At 41.8% G+C, this 19800-nt stretch overlaps 1 protein-coding gene across 2 annotated transcripts in view; it reads right to left on the bottom strand.

Moving 5' to 3' along the window:
- Window positions 1-222: 222 nt before the first annotated feature.
- The window catches only part of DCTD (dCMP deaminase), a 30102-nt gene continuing 10524 nt past the window's right edge, over window positions 223-19800 (bottom strand). For both annotated transcript variants that reach the window (XM_081269838.1, XM_081269839.1), the window contains exons 4-6: window positions 4378-4494; window positions 2916-3012; window positions 223-1597 (exon numbers count right to left, since the gene is read on the bottom strand). In XM_081269838.1, the coding sequence (XP_081125964.1) occupies window positions 1519-1597; window positions 2916-3012; window positions 4378-4494 (293 nt within the window). In that variant the 3' untranslated portion in view covers window positions 223-1518. The remainder of the gene's footprint in view (window positions 1598-2915; window positions 3013-4377; window positions 4495-19800) is intronic.

The raw sequence follows: 19800 nt of genomic DNA, 5'->3' as shown, positions 1-19800 counted from the left end.
GGAACCCAGGACAGAGTCATAGGCAGCCCCTCCCAACACCCAAAATCTGGTCACAAGGAAGCATCACCCATCGACCCTGGGCAAGTTCACAGCATGTAGTACCTCAGATTGTTCTCTGAGCATAAATCTATGTAATGTGTTTCACGACAATACAGAAATGGCAGAAATAGAGTGCTAAGCATATAATTATGATAATATAAAAATGAACATACTCTGCTGTGGTAGATTTTAATAAGATTTTAATAATATTGGTAAGGAGCCAAATTACAAAATACCCTAGAACACAGGAGTACAAAACCTCAGAGACAAAATAAAAACTCATGAAAACATAAGAGCACTCTAAAAAAGGTAATAATCTTTAAGATAAAGAAACCATTTTCTCAACAAAGGTACTGAGCATGTTTAATAAAAATTAAATGAGATTAAAGATAAGGTACACAGCCACACACTCCCAACCCGCAGCGATGGGGAGGGTGATATCTGTGTAGGTGAAGGCATGGCGCCAGGAGCTCAAATGAGCTCCAGTCGCCAATAGATCTGGAATAAACGGCCTCCAGGTGGGTGGAATTTCTCACAATTCACTTTCAGGACAGGAATTAATTTGCTCGGAAATGAACCACGTTGGCGTGTGCAAGAGAGGCAACCCGTTTCCACACAGCAGCAGCAGCAGCGTGGGGGAGATGCCCGACACTGCCCTCCCCACCAGCCCCGTTGCCACCACAGCAGGGTATGGTCTCGAGGAGGTGACAAGGGGAGATGGGCTGTGTCCTTTGAGAACAATTCATTATTCAGATAAACTAAATGTAACAGCTCTTCGTGACCAACAAACCAAAAATAAGAAGCCAAAACAACAGGGGTCCCCACCCCCAGAGGGATAATGTGCCACTAGCATGTGTGTGGCAGGATAACAGGAACAGAGAAAATATTCCTGGTTCAGTGGCGCTGATCATCTGTCAGGACAGATGTGCCACCCTATCTGGGTTTTCTGGGTGGATGGGTGGGGGTTTCCCTCAACTCCTGCAGCAGAGACTTTAATGCTACTGTCACTTGGGTCCCATTTTTTTTTTCCAAGGGCACTACATGTTATGCTTCATTTGGGCCAGATGTTCACATCAGTGTGTCTGCTCATCCCCACTAAGAGCACAACAATTATTTATTTGTCATTCCAGCACATGCAGCAGCGAGGAGTGGCTATTGAAATGCAGTCGGAAACAGAGAGTGGAGGCTCTTCTGCAGAGCCCTCACCATCCCAGCAAGCCGGGCCACAGGGAGGAGACACCCCTCATGCCAGCCATCTGCAGGATTCCTTATTTTCAGCCTTAAATCAATAGTTTAAACTGATGCAGATTCCATGTGACAGGAGGGACAGTAAGAGAGATTTGAGACTTTATATTCTTTAGATGTCTACTGGCACTGTGCTGGCCATTAAAAAGTTATGTGCAACTTCAAGATGAAAGACATTAGCAGCTTCTAAGAAGAGGACAGTCCCAATCTTCTGGAGATTTAATGAGATGGAACTCACTGAAGCTTCTGACTCGGTCGGCTGTTAATTGAATCAAAGTCAATGACAATCTTGCTGCACTTGGGTGTAAATTTCCTAAACATGAAAAACAAAACATAAAGATATTATCCAATGAGTAGTTAAAGCAATTTATTTACTTTGGCTTAAACTATATTTTCTGTGAAGAGGAAAAAAAATGCTCTGGGATTTGTTTGATAGTTTATCTCTATAGGAGCCAATTATGGTGCACCATACCGAGAGAAACATGGACCAGAAAAGACGAAGACCAAAAAAAAAAAAAAAAAGATGCATGGGGTGGCCTGGTTTGTATGTTCTTCAGCTACCTGAGTTCATGAATTACCCGGGAGTCAGGGATTTCTAACAAGTTAGCTGCACAACATGATATCTGATTACTCGTTTTCCTATCAGATTTATCTTATTTTCTAGGAAATTTCTGCAGCCAACTTGGAGTTGCTCTGAAGTGAATGATAGTAAATTTTCTTCTGCCTCTTATACACAGCAAAATACAACTAGCTTTAGTGAGGAGCAATTTTTTAAAATCATGTTCTGAAAAGGCAAAGGTAAAATAAACCCACTATATTTCTGTACTCATTAGCTTCTTATACATTACTCATTACTTCTCCAACAACTAAAAAGAAAATTATTGGGAGCTATACATATTCTTTTTAAAATCAGTCAATAAGAGAATATCCAAATAATTGGATTTAAAATCTCATAAGACACAATAGTTTAGTTCTAGAGATTCATCACGTAAAACCCAAATCCCCAACAGTTAGCATAGGGGGCTGGGCATGTGACTTAATATGACGGTCCTACCACTGCTGACCAAAACTATCATCAAGCTTTGTAAAAGCTTTTCAGTATCAAATAAATTTTCTGCCATTAATCAAAGGTGACTGAATTTAATTGCAAGTAAAACATGCTACATAATCTTTGCTCAGCAAAGATGATCATAAAAATCCCAAAGACTTCTAATCTCAATTAAAATTTGCTCTAAAAAGAGCTCCTAGTGTTTTGACCTGGCAGGTTACTTTCATCGTAACTTGTCTATGCCAGAGTTGGTACATCTACAAAATTTACAAAGGTTTGGCATTACTATACAAAACTTGTAAATTTTTAAATTTCTCGTTCTTTGAATAATTAAGCCTAAGCCCTGGGAAGTTACAAATATTAAAAGATAATCATTAAACAGATTGTCTTCAGATACTTCTGTCACTACTCTTAAAAATCTACCCTTAAAATAAGCTTTAGATTCTTATGCCATCACATTTCCGAACATGCTTCCGAGTGTGGAATTCAGGCATCACAAGGAGAAACTGAACATCAGACAAGGTCAAATGTATTTCTACATCAGCCCTTCACACCACCTTTCCCCCAAGTTCTCCTGACTTACCTGAACGTAACCCCAGCCATTTCAAACATGAGCCTCGCCGCTGTTGTCTCATCACTGTCATGGTATTTATCAGACATAAAAATAACTTCTTTTATACCTTAAAAGGGAACAGTGGAAGCCCCATTAGTATATGCATATATAGATCCTGCAAAAGACAGGCAGAGGCAGATGGAGTTCTTGTAACATCTATGATAAATTACCTTTTCTAACTGCTTTCAGACAATGTCCAGTTACTAAAAAATATATCTGCTGCTTTCTAATATAGCAGAGGGTGGATTATATTTAATCTGCCCTCCAGTCTTCATGGATTTTTTTTTTAACAAATGCAAAATGCAAACATGTCAAATAGTCAAGCCTTAATCCAATTAACAAATTTTCTTTACTGCAGGTAAGCAAATATTTATTCACAAGGCAAATACTCTGAACTTAAGAGGGATACAGGAGGAGTGGCAGGTGCTGGCCAATTGAGAGATTGGTACCACTGGGCTTCCAAGAACGGCTCAGCAGAGCAATTCAACCCAGCTCCATGGAGGGCAGCTCTGCTTCCTTTCTCTGCTCTCACCAGGCAGTACAAACCTGAGAGTTAGGAATCCCAGTGGCTCTGCACTCCACCAGCTCTTGGAGGAACAAGGGAGCCAACCACAGAGACCATAAGCTGCTCAGCATATGCACCTGCTGCCACCTCTGCAGCCTGCAGACGGCTGAGGAAACATCCCAGAAGATCGAATAGCAGCAACAGCGTGGGAGCCCGCGCTGTTCCTTAAGGGCAGCTTCTGATTCAATCAGACCTCTTCTGCTCTGAGATCCACGGGACTGATGATAAACAGCCCCTTTAAACCACACATCTGGCTAAACATGCTAAGTCTTTAAATCTCAAGCTGAGAGCTTTATGGAGATAAAGTGTAGCTGAATCTTAGATGTGACAGTTTGAAAAAGGTGAAATATTCAGAATACAACCATGGAGATTTATGGTAACTGTAATATAAGAAAAACTTAAAGTAGTACCATTTGAGTCTTACAGCATTTATATGCAAAGATATGCTTAGATCCTCAAATATCTACCATGTATTAGCTACAAATTAAAATTTGATATACAGACTCCCAGCTGACCTTGTTTCTGACAGAAGTTCATTTCCCTCCCTCCCCCCTAATCTATGCACAATATGTCAGAGAATGGTAAATTGACAGTAATTATATGCAATGCCTGTGTTGTTTTTTGGCAGCTTGCAGTTTAAGAAGTTGCAAACTAAATTAAAAACATGCTAAGAATCACAGAGGATGCAATTAGTCTTAGACTACCTGGCACCATTCAAAAACAAAACACGGGAAATATCTTGCAAAGTTGATAGTGCAATTAATTTAGATCTAAACAATAGCAATTTAAGATCAAATGCATCTGCAATGAGCTACTGATGAGCAGGCAGCAATGCAAATGTGACAAATGGAAAGGCCGGGTTCCTACCTGCCTGGATGATGAGCTTAGCACATTCATTACATGGGAACAAGGCGACATACATGCTACAGCCCTTCACATCAGCCGAATTCTTGTTCATGATGGCATTTAGCTCAGCATGGCACACTGTGAGTTTGAAAAAGAAAGAAAAACTTTTGATTGCAGTTCATGAAGAATTTACCAAGTGTTAGGCATTCCATTCCCCCCTCTGAAATAGACTTGATAAAAATAAATTGATTAGAAACAGCACATACTGAGAACACCAAATGAGGGCCACATGGTCTAAAAAACCGTCACTGCAGCAGCCCTCAGTCTGTGAGCACTAGAGCAGCCAGGGGGGCTGAGGTCAAGTACCTTCACCCACCTTAGGCCAAGCAATAGCTCATCGCTCCACAAGACCCTGGGGTATTGAATTGCCCACATAAAATGGCTCATTTGTGTGTTGATATGCACACACAGGGGTACTCTGTGTGGCCGTTAAGAGGGCAGGGAGCAGCAAGAGCAAGAGAATCAAGAAGCAAAGCTGAGCATTTCTACCCTGAGGGATCTGCTTCACCTCATCATTCTCAGTCCAAGACACACAGGAAAAACACTAGATAACCAGCAGTTTAGCTTTTATAAGAAAAACATTCATCCACTTAACAGCAACGATGAATCAAGCTCTTGATGCTATCCCATTCCACCAATGATCCCAAAACGAGGGTCGAGGGCTATCCCCTGGCTTGCCTGAGTTAAGGTCAAAGGGAGCCCCGTCCTTTCTTCCGTCCCCATACCTGTCAAAGCTGGCTGGTTTCTGAGGTCCAGTTTGGCTAGGTGTTCTACCACCTGCCAGCAAGGGCGTTCCTCCTCTGGAAGGAGTGAGAAGGACTCCAGCACAGGCTGGTTTTGAATCCCTCGGCCTGCCCATGGTTTCTGTATGGCCATCTTGTATCATTATTAAATTTCTGTGTTATTGAAGAATTACTACACACTACTTACAGCAGTAACGGGCAAACTTGTCCCTGGAGGAGCTTCCAAAACATTCATATCTGTGTTCCATACTCAGAGAGTGTGATAGTCTGGGGTGTGGCCTGGACTTGGGAACTGCAACTACCCATGGGTGCCTCGTGTTCTGCAGCAGCTCCAAGATGCTGCAGGCAAAAAGCTGACCAAGAGCTCTCTCGGGAAATGTTAGTAGGTACCCACATTTAAACGAGGAATACCATTTTTGAGGGGGTCTCGGCCATGTGTGAAAACAGTCTCTGGCACTACAGGGAAATCTAAAGAAATAAGCTGCACTTAATCAGATCCCATCCCATCAGAGAATAATCCTCGCTGGTCACACGGGGATCTGGGCCACACCTCCCAAGACTCCCTGGTTTAACAAACCCCAAGGCTACGGGAGGATAAGAAGAGGAAACTCAAGAAGGAGCAGCATGGCCAAGTGGGCACTGGCCTTGGACAGGCTCCCCTGGCCCCTTCTCCCCTGGTGACCAAGACGCTGGGAAGCTGGCATTAACACTGCTCAGTGTTAAAACCAATTAGATGTAATTGTTTCTTTTATTTCCCCCTTGAGGGCAGAGCCCAGCCTTCTAGGTTCTTTGTAACTTCCCCAGAGTCTAATGTGATGCCATGAACATAATGGGTGTTAAATATTTATTGAATGAATAAAGAAGGAAATGCAGATTCCAATTATTGATGGTGACATTGGGAAATACCAAAAGTCCTCCTAAATTCAAATATCAAAAATAGGTTTTCCCATTTAATAAATATTTTTGATGGTGTTGGTATTAATATTCAGAACTTCAGAACTAGAGTCTTTGAAATTGTTACGAAACACTATTATGATGTCCGCTTTTCAATCTCTTAAGAATTGTCACACTGACGGCAACGATCTTTCTCCAATTCATCAATTCATCCGAGGCAGTTTGGGGCAAAACTTAACACTATCGGTCTGGATTCATTAGTGAAAATTACCATATGAAACAGATTCTCTAGGGAAGTATATGATGTCCCTGTGTATCAAGGGTGGTTTATAGAAATAACATACAGACTTCTTTTCTCTTATAAAAAAAAAAATCAAAAGATGAAAAATACAGAACGTCTTGTCAATAACACATGAGGTCTCTGGACAACATGAGTGCCAGAGTGGCAGGTACAAGGGAAACTCTCACAAGGAGTAGTCCATAACCCACAATCCCACATATTCAAAACGAGACAATGACAAAAACCAAACCCAAGCATTCAATCAAGAGCACAGGATGTGCCCAACTCTGACTTCTCCTGCTCAGTCCTACACCCCTTCAACTTCAGACACAGCCAGCACCTGCCTCCTCCCCAGAGTCCTCACCAAGGCCTGTCTGATTAACACCTGCTTTCCAGACTCACCTGAGGGGCCGAGGGAGGGAGAGAAGCCCCAGCTTAGGGGAGCACTGGCCCCTGTCTACCTGTTCCCCACCCTATTATTCCCCATGAGCTGTTGAGCTGTTACCCAGGTCCTGATATCTGGCCTCGCCCTTCTGGCTTAATACCTGCCTCTCTGGTCCAGGGTCTCCACTGTCCCTGTAGTTCTAACTACAGGTTCCCTCCAAAACCTCCTCGCAGGCCCTTCAGGTTCATTCCACATGAGGAGACATTACTCCATGGGGCCTCAGGCCCAGGAGCCCATGTCCTCAGAGAAGATACGGGGCAGACCAATTTGATGGCCATCCATTCAATTTGCTTAATATAGGTTGGTCTGAGTGAAGTGCTGGGGACTCATTTACGCAGTCTAGTCATCTATATTGATCACAAGTCTGCTTCCACACAAAGAGCACTCAGAACCAATGTGTCTGGCCTGTACCTCGCTTGCTCTGAAGCCCAGGCTAGTCAGACACAGAGCTGACCCCTTCCCCCTTTGCATTCTGCACCTTGGCAGGCAGGCATGGAGCAAGAACTTTTGCAACAGCAGGGCACTGGGCTCAAGGCCCAATTTGCCACTTAGAAACTGGATGACCTTTGGGCTGGAAATGTAGCTTAATGGCAGAGCACTTGCCTATCATGCACCAGGCCATGGGTTCAATCCCTAGTGGGGGCTGGAGGCAGGAGAATAAAGGATGACTTTTGACAAGGTGAACAAGTGCCATTTTGGTTTACAAGAGTAACATTGGCTCTAAGAAAGTACATTCCCAACTAACTAAATAAAAGTATAATTTTTAAAACACCAAATACATTGATTTTTTTTTTTTTACTTCTTCCTAATATTCTCAGTTTCATTCAGTCCTCCAGAACATCTGATCATCTCTACAACTTTTCACTAAGAAAACATGGATCTCCTCTCCTGGTGCAAACCCTGAGGCCCCTGCTTGCCTCTGCTTGGTTTTCTTTACCTTTAAACACAGACACTTACTCCTCATTCTGAAGAGGTCATCTCCCAGCATCTCTCCTTCTTCCTTTCAAGGAGAATCAGTATTTCAACAACAGCTTCCTCAATTTTTTAAATAATCATCTCTTGACTTTGTACTGCAAATATAACCTCTAGTTTTCTTTGAAACGATGTTTTCAAACTACAAATCATAAAACCAGTTTAATGAATTATAATCAGTTTGTTTTGTTTTAATGAAACTGACAGGGTAAAGGCAGAAACTGGAATGTATCCCTCATGCAGGGTTGCGTACTTCTAAAACCTATGTTTACTATGTTTCAGGTAATACATTTGCTGAGTGGCCAAGTAATAAATGTGAGATTCACTACTCTATGGCAACCTGAAGGCTCTGTCATTTGCTGATTAATGTTCACAAGCAATTACTGAAAAAGGAGGAGGACGAGGAAAGAAAAGAAAAAGGCCTGATTTGCAGCATCCACCAATTTTTGTGGAGTAAATACCCCCCAATGTGACGAAGCTGGGAGAAGTGCAGAACTGGCTGTGAAAGCTGATTGACCCAGCTCCTCCGCACCACTGCATGATCCTATCATTACCAAAACCCACAGCCTCTTTTTGGTTGCAATCTTTGAATTCGCTGTTCTCTTGGCCCTGGAATAGTGGACTACTATTTACCCTAAAACCTTCAGGACTGCGATACCCTGTCTTTTTCCTACCTTTCTGTGGATCCTTTTCTTTCTTCTGCCTTTCTGGGCCCTTCCCAAGGTTCCATCCTAATTTTCCACTTCTTTCCTACAGTCACTGATTTAAGGATTCATCTATTCTAGATTCTCAGATAACACATCTATTGTAAAACTCTGGATTCCACATTCCTAACCCTAATTTCCCATCTTCTTCTCAAGCCTTCTTTGGGGTGTGTGTGTGGGGGGGAGGGGGGTCACTGTACCTTTTCCCACTACAATGAACATTTACAGATATCTGACAGCAATAAACTAAAGAATAAATTTCTCTAGTGCTAACATGCCTAAAAAGAACTGCAGCAAGAGCCAAAATATATCTGGGTGTAATCACCAAACAAAGACTGGTACTGTTAGTTTTAAACATAGTTTTTGTATGCAGAGTAGGAATAAGGACAAAGTATTTAAAATACACAGCATCTAAGGACTACTGATTGTTAAAATTGTTCAAAAACAGATGAATTTTCCAACTACCTAGAGTGACATACTGACAGCTAAGCAATAAGCAAAAGAAATCTTCAAATAATTCATATATATTTGATAAGCACAAAGAGTGACACAAAACCCTTCAATTACTCCCAACATTGTTTAAAAGGAAGAGAATCAAATGCTAAAAATACCAGATTAGTGCTTATAAAGTTCTTGATTGCCAAAGGAGAACCTCTGTTTCAGGTAATTATAAGACAATTCATGTGCTTTGGTCTTGTCTTGTCTTTTCTATTACTAACTGTCAGAATTCAGAACTGCATTAACCTTGGACCACTAGGAAGAGATTGTATAATTAGAAAACTGTATTTTTCAAATTCTCTCTTACTAGGGCTTGATTAATCCTCACTGTCTCATGTAGGCGGTTCTTTAGAAGTTTGACAAATTAACAGGATATACTCTATCCTTCGTTGAATTTAAGAGATTCAACGTTTTACAGATTTAACTTCCATCTTATTTGATATTAAGGCTAATACAATATCTATTTTTACAGTAGTACTATTAAGGTTACTCAAATAGTTAAAGAAAAAAACTGCCCTGAATAATGCTCAACAAATTCTAACTGCTACACAAATACTTTAGCAGTCACAGTGTGATTCAGCCTCAACTGGGTTTCTACAGCTACTGAGACAGGACAGGAAATACTGGGGCCTGACATGATGTGCACTATGGAAAACTAAGTTTATATTCCAGTTAAAGAAACTCCAGATTGTTTAAAATTCCTCATTTTTAGAGATACAGGATTTTACTTGAAGAAAGTGACTTCCTCGGCCTGAGGAGGACTCTCCCAGGGCTGACCTAAAAAGGCTGGGCAGGCTAGGGGTGGCACTTGCTAAAGAGACTCGGAGCAGCCCCACTGTACTCCTGCCACCATGCCAGTTGAACCACTCCACACCTGGACGGCTGGGTACACTGACAACACAAGGCTCAGAGCCAGGAATGAAAAGGTAAGGTGTGTCACTCTATTCTTTCAACTGGGTTCTCACCCTGCAACCAACAGTCATGAAATAGGTAACTGCTTAAGAATGAACTGTGAGTTTTTTTCTTTAATGACTCAAATGTTAGTTTATAAGACATCCCACCTCCTTTCTGATGACAAAGCTTTCCCATCATTACTCCTCCAAAAAAGAATCTACATGTTATTATTTCTGGGGTCCTAAAGTTGTCAGAGTTACTATATCTGGGCACACATCTCGGAGCATGGGCCTACACCCCTGCCCTCGTGGCGGGACAGGTGCCTGATGGAGACTTCCATCAAGGGGTGGGACATGCACCTGCTCCTCTATCAGGACCATTTAAAAGTTTGGAAACTAAAATGGAATTTCAATGACTTATTTCTTAATTATTGAAAGATATCCTGACAGGGCCTCATATGTCACTGCCAGCCTCCCAGGTACCTATCCTTCAAATTAACAATTTAAAGCAGAATAGCCTCTAAATTTAAGCCCCAAATCTACCAATACCCCAAGTACCCCAGAAGGGGCCACAGGAAAGATGCACCCTTCCAGAGCATGCCCCCAGTGACCCACCTGCTTACAGTTACTACCCACCTAGCCCAAAGTAGGATGGACTGATTAGGTTACAGCTCTCACAATCCAATCATTTCACCTCAGGACATTCCTGAGTTAACAGGAGCTTTTGTGGGGACACTCATATCCAGACCACAACACCTGTGGACTTATTGGGGCACTCCAAAGCTGCTTCACTCATAGCTTCTCAGGTACCAGCCTGGCCCCAGCCAGAGCATCCCATCCTTTTCTGGGCTGTGGCAGAAAGAGAAACAGTTTAAAACCTTCAGCGTTTCCCATCTATGTTTGCTAAGTTGTGGCTCCAGATACTGCCCATCCCAGGCCAGGCATTCACAGGGTGTGAACTGGGGGCCAGGACTACAGGAAGGAGGTGGGTCCTATCCCTGTGGAGCTCACATCCAAGGGGCAGAATGTGTCCAGGCACAGAAAACAACCAGGGGACTGAGTCAAAGCTACAAGCACTAGAGAAGGGCAGGACTCCGCAGGCAGGTGGAGAACTGGATCTTCAGGTGATGCTGTTTCTGTAGAAAAATGTATTAGGATAACGGATGTCTTTTCAGAACAAAGTGGGTTAAACCCTGGGATCTGCCCACACAGAGATAAAGCCTTCCTCAAGCCTTGGCCTCTCTCGAGTACAGGTAGGAATGACGATCCACCCCTGTCCTAGCATGGGGTTACACAAAGAGCAGAAGGGACTAGAAGCCACTAGTCAGAACTGGACTTGTTTCCTAAGAAAAGAGCCTCCAGTCTACAGCTGGTCCTCACTGTAGAGGACTTGGAGAGTTGGGTGCCAGGGAACAGCATCTTCCTGAGCAGAGAAGATAAGTGAGAGCACTTCCGTCTGACCACCCACCCACTAAATGTGCTTAGCATGTAGACACCAGTGCCCCCAGCCCCGTGCGCAGGTAGCAGTCTTTCCATTCACCAGATAAAATAACGTGGCCCCACTACCTTCTGACATTGAGGGACATACAATTCTACTTAAGAGTGTATGTCTGTGTGTGAAAATAAAAACAGGAAATAGTGATAATGTGGAAAACCCAGCCTCAAGCATGGAAAACATCTTATTGTATTCCCACCCTGTGTCCAGAGAGGAAGTCTCTGCTAGAGGAAAATAGCAGCAGAAAGGAATTTGGGCCAGGCCTGGGAAGAAAGGGGTGAGACATTCACTTAAAAAGCAGTCAAGCTAGGTGCAGTGGTACATGCCTGTAATCTCAGCAACTTGGGAAGCTGAGGCAGGAGGATCATGAGTTCAAGACCAGCCCCCAAAATGAAAGGACTAGGGATATAGCTTCATGGTAGAGCGTCCACAGGTTCAATCCCCAGTACAAAAGAGGCGGCAGGTGGAGCCAAGTTATCAGGCCCTGGGCCAAGTATGGACTCCAGGGCAACCCTTTGCCACTGGCCCAGGCTCTGCTGAACACTTCAGGTTAACATCCCAGGTCCACTCTTAGGCCACAGCACCCTCAGCTCTTGGCGCCGTCCGTGGCTCCTTCCCCTGTGCTTCCTCTTCACCATGTCCACTCAGCTGCCTGCTCACACAGTGCCTCCCCCACGGAGAAGTTCAAGACTGTAGCATCTTTAAGCCTCCACCTCCTGACCTGTGAAACGGTGAGAAAAATCCCTGCCCCCAAGAACTAATAGAAAGACTAGAGTCTGTTACTAGAGAGTGGAAGATCTACCTGGTAAATGTTAGTGCCTCCCACCTCATGGGGCTGCCCACTTGAGACCAAGCAGTCCTGGGCTGCACAGCTCAGCCTGACCACAGGAACATTCATTTCTCTCTCTCCCACTTGCTCTGTTCCCCGCCCCTGCCCCCTTCCTCACTGCCTCTTGCTAAAGCTGCTGGCAACAACTCATGACACCCAGGGGAGCCACTTAGCCCCAATGGTAGTGCTTAGGGCTAAAGAGATTTCTGACTGTGGTGTTTCCATTATTGATAATAAAGCCCCCAGAACTCTAATTACACTGCTTCCCCATGTGCTAAGGGCACACAATCAGGTCAGAGGGAGGAGGACGTGAAATAAGTGCATTTCATCCATGGGTAAGCCAGGCCAACTCCCTTCCTACTGTTCGTGTGAAATACATGTGCGATGCCTAAAAGGAACTAAAAAGGCAACAGGAGAAATGGGCACTAATCATCCTTTGACAGTTTTGTAATGTAAATATACACCACCAGGCTTAAAAGCTTCCCTCTTGTGTTCACAGCTTTTAAAAGGTAAACTGGGACTGAGCACTGGAACAGGAGTCAGGATCCCTGTGTTCCAATTAACTCCAATTCCACAAAGCCCGCCTCGGGCAACTCACTGATCCCGTTTCAACTTGTGGAAAAGAGGGATTAGCCGTCCAGCTAAATTTTCTGAGGGAAGAGGCAAGCTCCTGACACTGCCCTACATTCCTGGGATATTTCTCAGGCAGGCTTCTCCTGGTCCATAGCACTTCTCCTCCCACCATGTCCATGCCTGCTCCTGCAGCTGCCAGCCTGCCTCTGCATCATTGGAAAGGCTGCTATTTATCACATCCCACCAGCCATTCCACGAACCCTGGCATCTGCTGTCACCTACCCCCTCCATGTGCCCTGGTGTCCTCCTGTCACTAACCAGTGTGCCTGGGAGGCCAACCCCACTCACATCTTCAAATGCTTTCCCTCTTTTTCCCTTTTTTTCTCTGTGGATGTTTCCCATCTGTTAACAAATGCCTGATGCAAAACACACACACACACACACACACACACACACAAATAACAACACAAACCTTTCTCTCGGCCTGTCTCCTTTTGGCCACACAACCAGTACGCCGCTCTCTTCAAAGCCACACAACTCAAAACCTTATCTAAATAAGGTCCCCACTTCCCTGGCTCCTGTTCTTCCTTCAACTGGCTCCAATTTGTCTTTCAACCCTACCACTCTCTCCAAACTGCTCTTGGCAATGTCAACTGTGATCTCCAGGTTGCTAAACACCATAGCCATGTTTAATCTTAGACCTCTCGGTGGCCCTTGACACTGTGCACAACTCCCTCTTTTTTAAAACATGGCTCCACCATCCACATGTTGCACTCCTACTTTATGGACTTCCCTGGATCATAGAACCTTCCTTTGCATCTTCCCATGGTAGAGGACTGGCTAGCTCCCCTGGGGCCTCTTTTAAAAGGGCACTTATCCCACCCATGGGGGTTCTGATCCTGTGATATAATCATCTCAAGGGTCCCATCTCCTAATACCACGCCCTTGGGGCTAGGATTACAACATGGAACTTATAGTGGGCTATAAACATTCCATCCATAGCACAATCAAAGTATCTTTTACGTCTGAACTCCTTAACCTCTCTTTACCACTTCACCCTTTCACTAGGCTTGGGCTAATTCTTGCCTTGGCACATATTGCTCCAAGAGCATTCCCACCTGAGGCCCTCACCCAAGCAATCCCTCTGCTTGGAACATTATTCCCCTCCCCAAAAAACAACACCCATCTTTAGCTGATAGGGCCCATCTGATCCTTCAGATCTCAGCTTAAAAGTCATTCCTTAGAAAGGAGTATTCAAAGTAACTGCTTATTTTATTAATATCTACCTCTTTTACAATTAAATTGAAAATTCCTTAAAAACAGCGGCCAGACTATGCATGTTCTATTTACCACTGCAGATTGCCTGGCAGATAACACATAGACGCTCTATAAATATTTGTGGAATGAATGAATGAGTACATGAACATACTCTGAAAAAAAAATCCAATGCATTATAAGATATGATTATAATCTTTAAGAAGGAAACGAGATGACTCAAGAGAACACCCCCATCACCAGAAGACACCTCACACCAGCAAAAGAATAGATGACTCATTAGTATTTATTTCAATTCCTAAAAAGTGATAACTTACTTGCAAAAGGAAAAATGAAGAGGAATTCTGCTTCCCTTTATTCACCTAAACTCAAAATTAATAGCATTTTGAACAAAGTCTTTTAATTGCAGAATTTAAAAATTCATGCTCAGTTATCATATTCAATATTTTACATTTACTGGGCATCTATCATTTGAAGGAGGCACAGAGATAAAATTTACACCTCCACTAATTAGCTGGCACCAACCCTCTTACAGAATGAATGGAGGGGCATGTGTTCTCACCCGATGCATGACTTCCTTGCTTTCACCAATAATCTGGGTTTGTCACAAGGAGTCCAGTGCCAGGCAAGTACCTACACTGCAGTAAGTACCACATTGAGCGATTCACAAAGGATTTCTAGAGTCATTTCTTTCCATTTGGTCTTAGACCAACCTCTTGTCTCCAAATAGTTCTAAATGCACTCATATATTCTCTTCACATGGACACAGGATCTTTTCTTTTATTGCTGTTATCCAACGTTTTTTCATTCAGTATCTTTTAATCTCCATGGCTGTGGGGTAACCAACACTGTTTAACCAGTCCCTCCTATTTGAGCATACTGTCTTCTATCTGGTTTGAATTCATCTTAGAACTGCAGCAGATTTTAATTATTGAAAGGGAAGAAAGGAAAGAAGCCTGTTTCTATGTATTAATTTACCCACACTCACATTCTCCCTGTGTCATTGCCACCAATAGCTTTCTACAGCTCTGCAACCTTGACCAAGAATGCTTTCAGAACTCTGCAAGCAGAAAAACAAACTAATCTAATGCAATCAGAACTATATTATTTATATTTTTCTTTAGAATTATAGAACTGGAGGAGTCCTCAGTAATAACCTGTTTCACAAAGATATTGAGAATTAAAAGTCAAGTGCTGTGTCCAACAGCTGCACAATTGCTGGGTATAAATAAACCAGATCTGGAACCCAGGGCTCTTGATGGCGGGTCCAGGGTTCTTTCTCTGGAATGTGGTCACTCTTTTATAAGCACTGAGGGAGTTTAATTAACTAATATGTATTTTACAGACAAACATAACCCCATTCAAACATAGAAGTCCCAAGAAACTGCGAAGCGATATTGACCAAATTACTTTGTTATACTGTGTGGATGTTCCGATATGTAACAACAAATCCCATTATTACATACAACTATAATGCACCAATAAAAATAAATGTGGGGGGAAAAAGTCCTAAGAAGTAAAAGTTTGAAAAGCAGTATAAATATTTACAAGGATTCCTAAGAACCAGGTTTTACTGCAAATTTCTGGGAGTGAATAGTACACACATTCTACTTTAAAATACCAGTATTAGCAAAACTATGGAAGAGAGATTCCTGATGAAAAAAAAGTCAAAATAAAATATAATCTTAGTAATTTAGCCAATTTCAGAGAAGATCTGTCAAAATCAACACAAGTAACACAAAACCCCTCATCAAAATATAGACATGAGACTCATCAGGGGATCACACAGTAACCCAGAGCTGCTAAGCAGACTCGGCAAATTTAAAGAAGTTGTATTTATCATCAAGAATACCCATTTGCATTCAGATCACTAATATGCTCAAATACTTAACATTCTTGTTTTCTACAGGAAGTTGAATGTGCCCCAAAATTCTATTAAGGTTATTAATTTTTCAATAAACCTGTTTTTAAAGAAATAAATAGTACAAATAATAACTTTTCAAGCCCACTTCTGAGAACCACTTAAATCGAGTTTTATTTCAGACTTCTGAGGTGAGCTGACTTGAAAATCACTTTTTAGCAAAAGGAGATAGGCATACATATTTTTTCAAGGGTAGATCTGAATCCCTTAGATGAGCATTTTGGTTTTTCTTACATGTGCTCTTTAGGACAGGGGGTTATATTTTGCTACTATCCCTCCTTTGTAGGTATTTATAATGAAATGACTACTAATGCTTTAAAAAATAATTAACTGTGTCTACAAAACTACATACATAAAAATCAAGTGATTTTTAAAAATAACTACTTATTCTTTTCTGGAGACTTTATGAGCAATTATACCTTTGAGTAAAATAGTCTTACATCATGCTGGTTAACTTTAGGGGGCAGGGGAGAGACTCAAACATACACTGTTGAGTTCCTGTTGACCTAAAAAAACCACAAATCAAGCCTGGGTTTGCCCCTTGATTCACAAAAACAATCTACTTAATTTCTTTCCTGCACAAGTGCTCAAAGGTTTTCCATTGATTATATTAGTTATTTTGTACAAAAGTCTCTAATTAGACCCGCTGTCAGGCCATAACTCCTAGATGGCTAGGCAGGGTCGGAATGGCAGGAAGCTATAAGTGAAATTAAATTCTGCAGAAAAAGAAACAGCAAGTCATCAAATCCAGGATCTGCCTAACAAAACCAGAGGGCATTCAATTTCAACTGACTGAAAGAACAAATTTGATCTTAATTACTAAGAAGCTCTTACAAGTTGTGAGGAAGTCACAGCTTAAGAAGGATCAGTCTCCTAACTTCTTGATAAATTAGTTTCTCAAGACTAACCTTTTGGATGCCAAAGAAATACATCACACGCATGGCAGTCAGGAAAATGTCAGTGTTCAAGAGGGTAAGGTAAATGGCTAAGTAATCACGAAAATGACATCTATGCATGCTTAACAATATGCTAAGTCTGAAAAATAAAGATTAAATTTAAATATAAAATTTAAAGAAGCACTGCCACACACTGGCAAAAGTGTTTAAAGCTGCCATGCCATCACTTGCCTTAGTTAATTCCAGGTTTTTGCTTCCTAGAATCATATCCTTTTTAGGGTAGTCCTACAGAAATAGGAACAGATGGGTCTTTGTTTCTCCCAGTGTATTCTGAGGGAGGCTACCTCCCACTCCCAGGCACATCAAGACTGTGGTCCCTAATGTGACAAGGTGTGATCTGGCAGGCAGGGCAATCCTGGTTTCTCCATCAATTGGGTGGGAGGAGGAGGCCAAGCCAAGACACTTATCCCTAGACCCTTCATGAATGGGAAACAGGTGCAAAGGCAGGGTGAGTCGAGCAAGCACTGCTCAAAATTCCCTGAAGCTGAACAATCGGGTAGCTCTACTCAACTCTGTGGTCTGTAAACTATAGCAGCAAAACTAGTTACAAAAACCTAAGGAAAGAGTGATACCTGTATTACCAAGAGTATTTTACCTCCATTTTATAAAATTGATATTTAGATTAAATGTGTTTCACCGTAATAAAGTTCACAGAGAAAAAGAAACTAAAAATGTCAACTGAACACTTCATGTGAGTTTAGTAATACACCCCCTCGTAAAAATAAAAGTCTTCCAAAGTCTCTTATGATAAATTAGATAAATTTGCTGCTTCCTGGGTTTTTAATTGCCATTCATCAGAGAGGGTTCTCACTATAACAATGCTGCCTTCTTCCTGCCATTTACTGTTACTGACATCATACTATCTTCTGGATTTTCCAAGAAAAAGATGAAATAAAAGCAGTTTCTTTAGCAGGGGGAATTTTCACTTTCCATATTAACATTACATTATAATAAAATAGTTTCATGAAGTTTTGATCCTAAGGCTGGAAGAACAAAAACACTCTTTAAAAATGCCTCTCTAGAGATACAGCCCAGAAAAAAAAAAAAAAAAAAAAACTCTTCCTAGTATTTTATAAGTATTCTGTGTTTCCCTCCTCCCTATAAAGTGTCAATCAAGGCTAATGACTTCAAGCTTACAGAATTACTAAAGTAGAATAAGTTGTATGTTATTGATAAACTTGAATTTGCACAATTTCTAAGCTCACTGGCTTAGTCACTTTGGGCTACTATAACAAAGTACTTATTTATTTCTCTCAATTCTGGAGGTTTGAAGGCCAAGATCAGGGTGTTAATTTGCCAGGTTCTATTGAGGGCCCTCACCCACATTTGCAGGTTATCACCTTCTTACGTCCTCACATGGTGGAGAACTAGCACTCTTTGGGGGTCCCTGCTATAGTGGTGCTAATCCCATTCATAAGGGCTCCACCCTCATGGCCTTACTACCTCTTACAGGCCCACCTCCAAATACCATCACATTTGGATTGGATTGTCAACATACTGATTTGTAGAGAGGACACAAACATTTAGTCACCTGCACTCCCATCTGAAGAAATATTAAGTCATTTGCAAGTGGTTTTCTAAACACTAAGCACAGGTCACCACTCTCCAAGTTCTTGAGGAGCCACTTCATCTAAGCTACAATCTGTTCAATTGCAAAAGAAGATGACTGGCGTTTCAGAAAAGCTGAATTCCTGAGCCTCACTGAAGAGAGAGAGTAGCATAGTATAAAGAGCACTGACCACGAAGTTAGGAGATACCACCACGCACATGCAACATCACAGAATTTACTTAAAAGAACAGGGTAGGCTTCAACTCTGTGCACAGAACCATGAAGCATTACTGGAGTACTGCAAAAGGCCTAGCATGGTCCACAGTGAATAAATGCTATGTCTAGCACACAATGTGTTATTTATTCCCAACACACTGTTTGAATAATAAAGATCATATTAATGTAATGTGTTAATGACATGTAATAGGTTTTGTCACCATGAATTTTCTTACGGAAAAGATACTGGAAGTTTTTGAGGTTTAAAAGACAGTCCTGTTTATTCAAAAGTTAAGAATCACTGGTCTTGATCTCTAGGTAATTACCAAAAGCCCTTTACAGGGATTAATGCATAACCTATGAATCTATCCTTCCTGACACAGCAGCAGTCACCCATAACAGAGGTGAGGAAAGAAATACATTATCCAATACCAGACATTACCACCTTAGTTTTAAAAAGTCTTAAAAACCAAAGGGAAAGAATTTGCATTTTAGTCAACTACCATCAAACATTTCTATTACATCCTAGGCAATTTAAACATTTCTCTGTGGCCTGAAAAGCATGGAAGAGAGGAATGAATGTACAGTGTATACCCAGTCATCATTATTTAGACTTACAGCCTATCTTTATAAGTATTACGATGGCAGTAATACTAAATGCCTTTTAAAAACCATTTAATACCTTTTACAACTTTTATGGTACATCAAATTACAAGCTTACTCCCGTGAAAGAAAATTACCTATATTCTAACACAGCTGCATATAAAATGAATAATTGATAAGTGAGGGCAAAGAGCTTTGAAAACTTAGAGGTATCATATGGATGATTAAAAAAAAAATAATGCAGGCAGACAACCAGTGCTCTAAAACTCAGCAGCTATTCAATAAAAAACAATCAGTGCAGTTGGGCAGATGCCTGTGGGGGTTTTCAAAAACTTTCTTTTTTTATGGAAAGCAGCTCTAAGAGGTTCTCTATCCCACTTGGACAAAAGACAATGTCTCATAGCAAATACAACCAGTCACTTGAGAGGTTATGGAACACTGGCAAGTGCAAAGGTTTAAGCTTGCAGGCCACTGCAATGAATTTCCCTGGGGCTCACAGTGACTAAAGAAGGTACAAGTCTCATGGGGAGGACTGCCA

The sequence above is a fragment of the Spermophilus citellus genome (assembly GCF_964194105.1).
Source record: "Spermophilus citellus genome assembly, chromosome: 16".
NCBI classification, from domain to species: domain Eukaryota; kingdom Metazoa; phylum Chordata; class Mammalia; order Rodentia; family Sciuridae; genus Spermophilus; species Spermophilus citellus.
This window is presented reverse-complemented; position numbering and strand designations above follow the sequence as displayed.